Source organism: Cryptococcus neoformans, chromosome 1 (assembly GCF_000091045.1).
Source record: "Cryptococcus neoformans var. neoformans JEC21 chromosome 1, complete sequence".
In the NCBI taxonomy this organism is placed as follows: Eukaryota; Fungi; Basidiomycota; class Tremellomycetes; order Tremellales; family Cryptococcaceae; genus Cryptococcus; species Cryptococcus deneoformans.
Genome location: NC_006670.1, coordinates 2,123,947 through 2,133,200, shown reverse-complemented (window position 1 = coordinate 2,133,200; position 9,254 = coordinate 2,123,947). Strand labels below are relative to the sequence as shown.

Genomic DNA, 9,254 nt, shown 5'->3' with positions numbered 1-9,254 from the left:
GGATGACGATATCGATGACCCTGACGATGTCGTTTTCGGAGGTCCTTCATCGCCTATGCAAGAAAAGGACAGACAGCTTCACCGTGCAGTGACTGGGAGGTCTTTGGCCAGTATCGCCATGGACGACATCCAAGCCAAGAGGGCGGAGGAAGTTGCAGGCGAGGACAAGATACCTTCAAGCTTTGGTTTGTATGCCAGGCTGTTGAGAATGAACTCCGCCGATAAATTTATATACATTATAGGTGAGAATGGCCACTCATAGGATTTGACGATATCAAGTTACTGAATCTTCTAATTAGCGTTTATCGCTGCCATCTGTGCTGGCATGGTTTATCCTGCTTTGGCCATCCTTTTTGGCAAAGCCCTCTCCGACTTTGAGATTCAAGATCCTACCGAACTTCGAGATGCTCTCAGCCGCAGAGCGTAAGTGGTGCTTGTCTTCATTTTAAATTGCATTAGCTAACGCATAGCATCAGCTTATGGTACTTCATCACTGCTCTCGCGGCTGGATTTGTCATCTTCTTCCAGAGTGCCGGTTTCTCTCACGCTGGTTGGGATTTGAACGGTGTCTTGAGGAAAAAGCTGTTCACTTCTACTTTGCGACATGATATTGAATGGTTCGACGAGGAACACAACTCTGTAAGTGACTCTGCTTTTTTTGCTCTTGTCGCGGTGCTCATGTTATTCAAGACTGGTGCCGTCACATCCAACCTTGCAGATCAACCTCAGAAGGTGCAGGGTCTGTTCGGACCTACTTTGGGTACAATCATCCAGTCCTGCGCCACTCTTCTCGGTGGTTGTATCATCGGCTTGTGCTACGGCCCTCGTACGTTACTTTACCAAGCACTGTCTAAGAATCTAACGGTTTGAGGTAGTTCTTGCTCTGATTGGTATCGCTTGTATCCCTATCCTTGTCTCTGGAGGTTACATTCGTCTCAAGGTTGTCGTACTCAAGGACCAACGTATGAAGAAGCTCCATGCCGCTAGTGCACATCTTGCCAGTGAAGCCGCTGGAGCCGTTAAGACAGTAGCCAGTCTTACCAGGGAGAAGGATGTAAGGGAGATCTATTCTGAAGCTCTTAAAGCTCCTATGAAGTTAAATTTGTGAGTACTCAAGTTTACGCCAGGATCCTGCTAACAGAAAAATCAGCCGTACTTCTATTAAATCCCAATGCCTCTTTGCGGCGAGTCAGGGTTTGACTTTCTGTATCATTGCTCTGGTCTTCTACATTGGTGCTCTATGGATCATCAATGGCAAATACACCACTGCTAGTTTCTATACTGTCCTGAACTCCATTGTAGGTGTCTATTCTGGTGAAGCGCTCCTTGACGCTAACTTTCTCTAGGTCTTTGCGTCTATTCAAGCTGGAAACGTCTTCACCTTCGTCCCGGATGCTTCCAAGGCTAATTCCTCGGCCGCTTCCATCTTTCGAAGCATTGACAACGAACCAGCCATCAATGCTGAATCTAGTGAAGGGAAGGTGCTTGATCACGAGCACGTCGTTGGTCACGTGCGAATTGAAGGTGTTCACTTCAGGTATCCCACCAGGCCGGGAGTGAGAGTACTGAGGAATTTGACTATTGATGTTCCTGCCGGCACTTAGTAAGTGAGCTCGACTGAAGAATATTCTGATTTTCTAACTCTGTTTTTCAGTGTGGCCCTCGTCGGTCCTTCCGGTTGTGGAAAGTCTACCACTATTCAAATGTTGGAGAGGTTCTACGACCCTTTGGCTGGCCGTGTGACTTTGGATGGCATTGATATTAAGGAGCTCAACTTGGCGAGTTACCGTAGCCAGATTTCCCTTGTTTCTCAAGAACCTGTAAGTAATAAGCTAACAAGTGAGAACGTTGCTGAATTTTTTCTTAGACCCTTTATGCTGGTACAATCAGGTTTAATATTCTTTTGGGTGCGAACAAGCCCTTAGAGGAGGTGACTCAGGATGAGATTGATTCTGCCTGCAAGGATGCCAATATCGTGCGTTCAACATCCATTCTCGAGGAACAATATTAACTTTTGCTTTAGTACGACTTTATTGTATCCTTGCCAGATGGTTTTGACACTGAAGTCGGTGGGAAAGGCTCTCAGCTTTCTGGTGGTCAAAAGCAACGTATCGCTATCGCTCGTGCCCTCATTCGAAATCCTAAAGTCTTGCTCCTTGACGAAGCTACCTCTGCACTCGACAGTCAGTCAGAAAAGGTCGTTCAGGAGGCACTTGATAAGGCAGCCAAGGGTAGAACAACCATTGCGATTGCTCATCGTTTGTCGTCAATTCAACATTCTGACCAGATCTACTACTTCTCTGAAGGCAGGGTGGCTGAGCAAGGAACACATCAAGAGCTTTTGTCCAAGAAGGGAGGCTATGTGAGTGTCCATCTGTCCATTTTCATTCAAGGGCAATGACTAATTTTTGCAGTATGAGCTCGTTCAAATGCAAAACCTGAGTCGTCAATAGACTGCACTTGATTGAGTGTGATCTGAAGGTAGTTCGCGGAAATTTGGTGTCATTGATTATCAATAGAGTTTAGTCGTCTGGTATAATCTGTCTGTAACTTCGTATAATCTGTCTGGTATAATCTGTCTGTAACTTCGTTTTTATCTATATCATTTGCCATTCATCGTTTTGAAGCATTGCATCTATGTATAAAATGTTGTTTCTCTATGGCTAAGATATCTTTCCCAGCGGGTTAGTGGCTAGTAATGCAAAGAATCTTGCCTTTTCTCCTTTTGGGGGGTAAGGAAGGGCTTGTTGGTATGACTGGTACAACAAAAAACCACTATTCAGCCATTATTTGATTACTCGTACTGATAACCGACGAACGGCGGCTAATGGTAGCCGATGTATGTAAATAAACAGCTGAAGAAGAAATAATTGGCAGTTGAAGCCTCCGAGTACCACCTAATTATTAGTCATCGGCCACAGTCAGTAGGTAGTTAGTCACTGCTTCTAGCTAGCCCAGAAGTCGCTTTAAAACAGATTGTGGATTCAGGCACTTCCATGAACCGATGAGGCCAAAAAATCAACGAGCGCGTGTCAACGCAAAAAGTAAAAAAACCTCCTCATGCGACAAATAATGAGTGAGTGGTTTAACATGGAGAGGTACTTTAATCATACAAGCTGCTGTTCGCAACTAACAATCACCTGTGTAACGAACAATGAGTGAACAATGAGCACAGGGAGCGAAAGAAATGCTGTCACTCCAAAAATGACCTGACATTTGCTGCTGAAAGAACTACAAAATAAACCACCAAACAAAAGGCGCGTTGCTTCTTTTGATCTGAAACTGTCCATTATCGGCACCCAAGGAGGAATGTGAGACAGGCGAAGAACCGAGCGGCAAAAAGGTTCAACGTGATTTGTGAATCATTATGAATGGTAAGTCAAGCATAATAGTGGAGGATTATGCATGGCTAGGGGTCAAAGTAAATAATGGTAGATACTACTGGCGGGGTACGATCGAGGGCAGGGAAGCAACAACAACAACAAACAGCAACCAGCGGAAGTTGTTAGTGCGTCAGTATTCGGATCGGAATATCTTTACCACCAATTAACATTGACAGACAGCGAACAGCTGATTTTATTCGTTGACCTTCCTCTCGATTGTACGAGGGTATATTATGATGGTGAGATGTGGTATCGTAATAGTACATCTTCAAGCTTCGTTTCAGCAGCTGAGAGACATGGTCGAATTTAGCCGGCCGAACATCTACGAGAGCCATCACCGTTGTTGTTAAAAGAAACGCCCGTTAGCATTGGGTAGAATGGTTGAGCTGTCCATTGTCCATGAGCCATGATGTCAATATGCATCATGCAACTACACGTGAAAACAAAAGAATCCTGCGTCCGGAGATTCTCATGTAAATAACAGTAAAGACAGGAACCGTAGGGTGACGCGAGGATCGGCCGCTCGACGCACCGAGGATGCATACGCGTCCCAAAGAGGTCCGAGCGCAAAGATGGATGAAACACCATCATCGTGGTCTTTTTATTCCATACAACGCCTCACAATCACAACACGCCGTCGACAAAGAGCCGAGTAACAGAGCCTTCGGAAGCCCTGTTCCGGACCATCAGATCCTCGGGACATGTATCAAGTTGAAATATTTGAACAACGACAGCTGCACGGCTTGGCCACTTGGTAGCAAAGAGACAGAACAAACGGATTGGTTCGTTGACGTACAAATTATTGCTTTCTGCTGCGCTGCAGGATGTCACTGCTCCTGACGGTTACATATGATTCCCTTACTGCAGCTGCCTTGTCTTGCTTTCGCCGTGCCTCTACATTCAGCTTCTACCCTCTCCATGCTCGTACCGATTTCAAGCCCCAACAGTTTACGAGTTCCAGATGTCGGGATTTTTAGCCCTTGATGGAGGTCAGTGCGCTGAGACACACTCCCTTTGGCGACGGTTGCCAGTGCGCTATTAGGACAACTCCAAAGGACGTTCTTGCAAGAGAACGATGATCATCAGCCGACCATTTCCTTTGTTTTGCGATATAAAGGCAATCCTGCCTTCCGAATAACCCCCTTCTTCATCGATTCTCTTTCATCCATCACAGCACCGACCCGTTTTCCTTCCTTCCCGAATCCCGCCTCATTCTTGCCACCAGGCTCCCATACTCCAGATCTTTATAGGGTTACCATACCTATTTAAGTTAATAGCCACTCTTTCTTTCGACCAAGGCGACACTTCTTCCTACCTTAAAAAACACTGTGGACGGCATGCTCGTTACCAACATCTTTGCTCTTCTCGGTCTCGCTTCTTACGCCCATGCCAACGGAATCTCCTTGGCTGTGGGTACCAGAATCAACGTTGGTGTTTCTGCCTCGATCACTGTCAAGGCTTCCGTCTCTGAGAGGAACTCTTGTTCTTCCTCTGGTGACTTCTTCACCCAACTATTGGGCAACCCTCTCTGCTCTTCTCCTCAAACTCGGACCACGTAAGTTGAACTGGGTGGTAATATTGATAGGTGGCTGACATTGATTACAGCCCTTCGTCTGATTTGATATGCCCCTTCAACTGGTTCATGCACAAGACTGCCAAGTGGTAAGCACTTTTCTTCCACTGCTATTCAATTTTCCACTCACCTTAGTTTAAGCTGTATTCCCCAGACCGAGGTTGCGAGTTGTGACTGTGGAGAAGGTGAATAATTCTTATACATGTAATCAATATCTCTGACATTGTTGCACTCAGGTTACACTTTCAATGAGAAGACCAAGAAGTGTGCCAAGAACACTGGTAGCTGTTCCGGCGATCAATGGTGGCACGAACGATCTAGTTCTTGTTGCGACAACTCTTGGCACACCAGTCCTCCCAAGGGATCATGCCCTAGTGGTATCACTTGTCCCACCAACTGGTTCTGGCACAAGACCCTTAAAAAGTGCAAGCCTCTCCACTCTCGTGCTCCTGAACCCGATTGCGACAACTGGGACAGCAATAAACGTGAGTTGGTTAAAAGATTGTTGTTACTGTTTGTTGACGTCACTCCCTAGAATGCTGCAGTTCAGGAGGGTCTTCTCCTTCTCAAGCGGCCAACAAAGGAAAAGGTGAGCAACGATTGTTTCTGAAACAGTGTGAGCATCACTGAGTCGCCTCAGGCAAGCGAACTATTCAGGCCCGCCAGCAACAAACTCTCTACCCCCAGACCGAGCTTGACCGAATGTATTGCCCTGGCTCTCTCCATGCCTGGTGAGCAGCATAATTCTAGATGGCTGCAAGTACCTGACGATGGTTTTGCAGTACCGTTAACAGCGCTTCCGGTGGTGAATGGGCCTACGAATGTGTCGACTTCGCTACCGAGCTCGAGTCTTGCGGTGGTTGCTCTTCCACTGGCGAGGGTCAAGACTGCACCCAGATCCCGAATGCCTTGTCCGTTGGTTGCGAGTTGGGCTCTTGTGCTGGTAATTGCTTCTTTTTGAATGTTTTGGATTCTGTACTCACGATTCCCATAGTCTACAGCTGCAAATCTGCCTTCCGTCTCAATGGCACCCAGTGTATCGCTGTTTAAAGATCCTCTTAGGCGTTCAATAGCAAGGTTATCTTCACCCTCCAAAAGCTGGTATAAGCTCCGTATACCGTATATCGTATTAGGTTAACTGCCTGCTGCCTTGCCCGACGTCATGTCGCGCGCGTCGAGGCGGCGTAGTAGGGAACAAGGACAGTTTTTGTATATGTCACTATATTAATGGTTTTTTATCGGATGAATTGCGCGTACCATACGGTTTTTGCATGTCTGAGGTGTAAGAGCGATGATAAATGAAGAATGAGAGATGATTGATGGATACGAAGGTGGAAGATGGAGACGGAAACGAAAAGATGGGAAGCGAAGAGTAAACTTAGACGAATAATCGCGTTCCTGCCAGCGCAGACGTGTTTTGGCTTTGCGCACCCTGACGCTGAGTTCTTCCAGCGCCAGAGAGCTCCAGGCCGGAAACTATATCTCATCCTATGCATTCTTTTTGTCATCAACGTTGTTTCCTGTCGTCCAGCAACTGCTCTTTCAATAATCGTGCAAGCTGAGACCGCGACACCCGCCTAGGGCTCCCATCGCGTCAATCGAGCACCATATTATTATCCCCTTTTCACACTCTCGATTACACCCTTCCCACAATTGCTGCCGCCTCTCAGAGATCTCCATCTCGCCATCCTCTCGATCTTCCATTGCGCGCCATGTCAGACCAAACCCATCTCCCACCACCCCAAGGCCCCGCCCTCACCTCCAGGACAGCATCAGGGTCGTACTCTGCTGCTGAAAATGGTAATGGCCCCTCTTCATCACAACGCTCTCCTCCACCATCTCCTAAAAACCCGCAAGCCACTCTCACTCCCAGTCGAGTCGGAGACCATATAATATCCATCGACAGATCGCCCTCAAGAGGACCTGCAGCAAATTCAGACGGTCCCGGGTGGAAGAAGCTGACGCCGCAGAGGATTGGAAGAGCGATCGGCGCTAGGTTCATGAGAGCTGCGAAAAGAGGGAATCTTCCATTTTTGTTCATCTTTTTCTCGTAAGTCCTTTGGCACGCACCTTTTTTCTTATCCCAGGCCCCCAAGCTAAAACTGTCGGTATGACAGCTGCACAATAGTATTCTTTTCCGCTCTTGCAGGCATAGGCTACCAGGAACCCCTGCCCGTCGATTCTGCAGATCTGTCAACCGCGCCCACTGTGGCTGCCGGACAAAGTGGTGGTTTCAAGTTTGGTGGACCCGTGTTTGACCTTGCGAATGACAAGATGCACCTTGAGAAAGTAATGGCGGAGCAGAGAGAGCTGGAAGAAGCTTGGGCGAGGAAGAGGAGGCCAAAGGATGTGAGTACCGTGTAGTTTTTTTCATATCATACATTCGCTTCAAGCAGCAGCTGATTGACCTTGTCTTTTCCTCTACAGGGTGCATGGATGAGGAAGCAACGTGATGACAAGGCCATTCGTCGAGTTCCTACCCCCAAAACAAAGTCTGCAGCAATTTTAGAGACTGCTGTAGCACAATCGACGGATAAGAATAGTGACCCTGCGGAAGGTGTGGTTAAAAGAGAGGAGGCGTCTATCGCTGAAGCTATAGAGACACAATCTGCTACGGCTACTGTTGCTCTGGATGCTTAGAAGGATAGGTGGGCATCATACTCATAGAAGAAGGAATGTGCCATGAGTTTTGTTTTTAAAGATTTACAACTTTTTTGGATGCCTGGGGTCATTTTCGTTCCGTTATATATATAGAGCTCTGTGTGTTTACAGATAGATGTTTGTCTTGCATATGGATCTTTCAATGCTTGCTCCCTTTCATGTTCACTAGAGCCGGATCAAGCAGCTAGACGCGGTACAGTTGCAAGACAATTGCCCCGCTTGTCAAAATAAACGTTATACATATCATGCAATAATAGATGAAAACAAATCCATATCCCGAAACTACTTTACTGTCATCTACCAAAACCTCTTTACATGCAAATACGGTAAGTAATGTACCTGATTCGGGGTCAGCGCACAAACGCTCTAGGAGAGGCACTAAAAATGACTGACCGTCCAGCAGTCTCACTCGCTCGCTCAATCTTCATAACCTGTCCTCTCTTCAAGCCGTAGTATTTGGCCACGGGATCGGTGATCATGATACGTGGTAACTGAGTCTCCTTCAACCGGCTAAAATAGTACTACATCAGCAGATGATTACTGGGAGCGGGTGAAGGGGTGAAAGGACTTGACGCACTATCGCTTGATGAGAGCAGACTTTTCTTCAGGCTTCATGACGGTGTGCTTGGGGACGAGGAAGTGTTTGGTGATGTTGACGAGAAGGTCGGATTCTGGGAAATCTTCGAGGTGATACTCGGACTGCATTTCTTGTAATGTCTGTTTTGAGGACCGCAGCCCGTCAGCTGATGTGCGCTTTAAAAGACGAAGATGGGGCCAACAACGCACCTTTTTGGCCGCCGGTGACATCTTTTCACTCCAGATGATGATTCCTCGCCTAGCACCCATCTTGTCCATAGAACCAATAAAACTAAATTAACGCATAGCCGTCAGTCCATGCGTCACCTCTCCGAGGCGAAGAGATGCATACGTCTTCATAGAAGCCTTGCTGACATTCTTGTCCGCGCAAAAGTACACAAAGATTTTGTCGGTGTTGTCGTTCTCGTGAATGGCATCGAAGCTCATGTTGGAACGGCTTGAAGATTTGTCAGCTTGCGGACATTTCATCCATCTATGGCGACAGCCCTCCTGGCAAGATGGCAGGTTCATGAGGATGGGCACACTCACTCGACAGATCCAGTCGCACCATGCCTGTCCTTGAACTCTTCGAACGAAACGTTGATCTCATAATCGGCAAGCAAGTACCCCTAACCATTATTCCCTGTTAGTAAATCACATTACTAGCTCTCTCTACCCAGCCAAAGTCAGAGCACAGAGTTCCAAGACTCACTCGATCTCTAACCATCTCGTGGACGGTTCGGGAAACACGCCATAATCTAGCTAATTCTCGGTTCGCTTCATTGGACATTTTCGATGGACTCTGCTTTTTGTGGTGGTGGGTAGATAGATGTGCTAGGCGGGAAAATGTGGTAAGAGCCGATTTTTTGGGATTTCTTTAGAGGTGGATAGAATTCGCTCGTTTGCGGAGGACGCAGGGGACAGCGATTGATAACATTTTGCGGCCGAAATAGGCCTGCGATTAGCAGCTGAAAGGGATCAACAAATAGGCGCGCCAAAAACCATGGAAGGCGATTCGGGTGCCTTTTGCTGGGGCACCGGGGCTAATTTTCGGATGCCGA

At 47.2% G+C, this 9,254-nt stretch overlaps 4 protein-coding genes across 4 annotated transcripts in view; 3 read left to right on the top strand and 1 right to left on the bottom strand.

Annotated features, from left to right (window-relative positions):
• Positions 1–2,713, top strand: part of CNA07730 (multidrug resistance protein 1, putative) — a 5,633-nt gene extending 2,920 nt beyond the window's left edge. Inside the window, exons 8-18 of the mRNA XM_024656395.1 lie at positions 1–242; positions 300–423; positions 477–639; positions 691–826; positions 876–1,104; positions 1,151–1,298; positions 1,347–1,603; positions 1,655–1,820; positions 1,868–1,975; positions 2,024–2,362; positions 2,415–2,713. The exon at positions 1–242 is cut by the window's left edge and continues 62 nt beyond it. Of these exons, the coding sequence (XP_024512038.1) occupies positions 1–242; positions 300–423; positions 477–639; positions 691–826; positions 876–1,104; positions 1,151–1,298; positions 1,347–1,603; positions 1,655–1,820; positions 1,868–1,975; positions 2,024–2,362; positions 2,415–2,453 (1,951 nt within the window). The 3' untranslated portion in view covers positions 2,454–2,713. The remainder of the gene's footprint in view (positions 243–299; positions 424–476; positions 640–690; positions 827–875; positions 1,105–1,150; positions 1,299–1,346; positions 1,604–1,654; positions 1,821–1,867; positions 1,976–2,023; positions 2,363–2,414) is intronic.
• A 1,298-nt stretch (positions 2,714–4,011) lies between these two features.
• Positions 4,012–6,321, top strand: CNA07720 (conserved hypothetical protein). Its single transcript, XM_567120.2, has 8 exons — positions 4,012–4,938; positions 4,989–5,045; positions 5,098–5,141; positions 5,193–5,441; positions 5,492–5,545; positions 5,597–5,687; positions 5,739–5,899; positions 5,951–6,321. Exons 1-8 carry the CDS (start codon positions 4,721–4,723, stop codon positions 6,004–6,006), a joined length of 930 nt encoding a protein of 309 aa, XP_567120.1. The 5' UTR covers positions 4,012–4,720; the 3' UTR covers positions 6,007–6,321.
• A 161-nt stretch (positions 6,322–6,482) lies between these two features.
• Positions 6,483–7,834, top strand: CNA07715 (hypothetical protein). Its single transcript, XM_024656115.1, has 3 exons — positions 6,483–7,006; positions 7,074–7,305; positions 7,384–7,833. Exons 1-3 carry the CDS (start codon positions 6,669–6,671, stop codon positions 7,594–7,596), a joined length of 783 nt encoding a protein of 260 aa, XP_024514187.1. The 5' UTR covers positions 6,483–6,668; the 3' UTR covers positions 7,597–7,833.
• A 17-nt stretch (positions 7,835–7,851) lies between these two features.
• On the bottom strand, positions 7,852–9,069 carry CNA07710 (DNA-directed RNA polymerases ii 24 kda polypeptide, putative). The gene is made up of 7 exons (XM_024656394.1): positions 8,906–9,069; positions 8,743–8,822; positions 8,546–8,650; positions 8,404–8,485; positions 8,195–8,334; positions 8,011–8,127; positions 7,852–7,956 (listed from the first exon to the last, which is right to left on the bottom strand). Exons 1-7 carry the CDS (start codon positions 8,981–8,983, stop codon positions 7,929–7,931), a joined length of 630 nt encoding a protein of 209 aa, XP_024512037.1. The 5' UTR covers positions 8,984–9,069; the 3' UTR covers positions 7,852–7,928.
• Between the last annotated feature and the right edge of the window lie 185 nt (positions 9,070–9,254).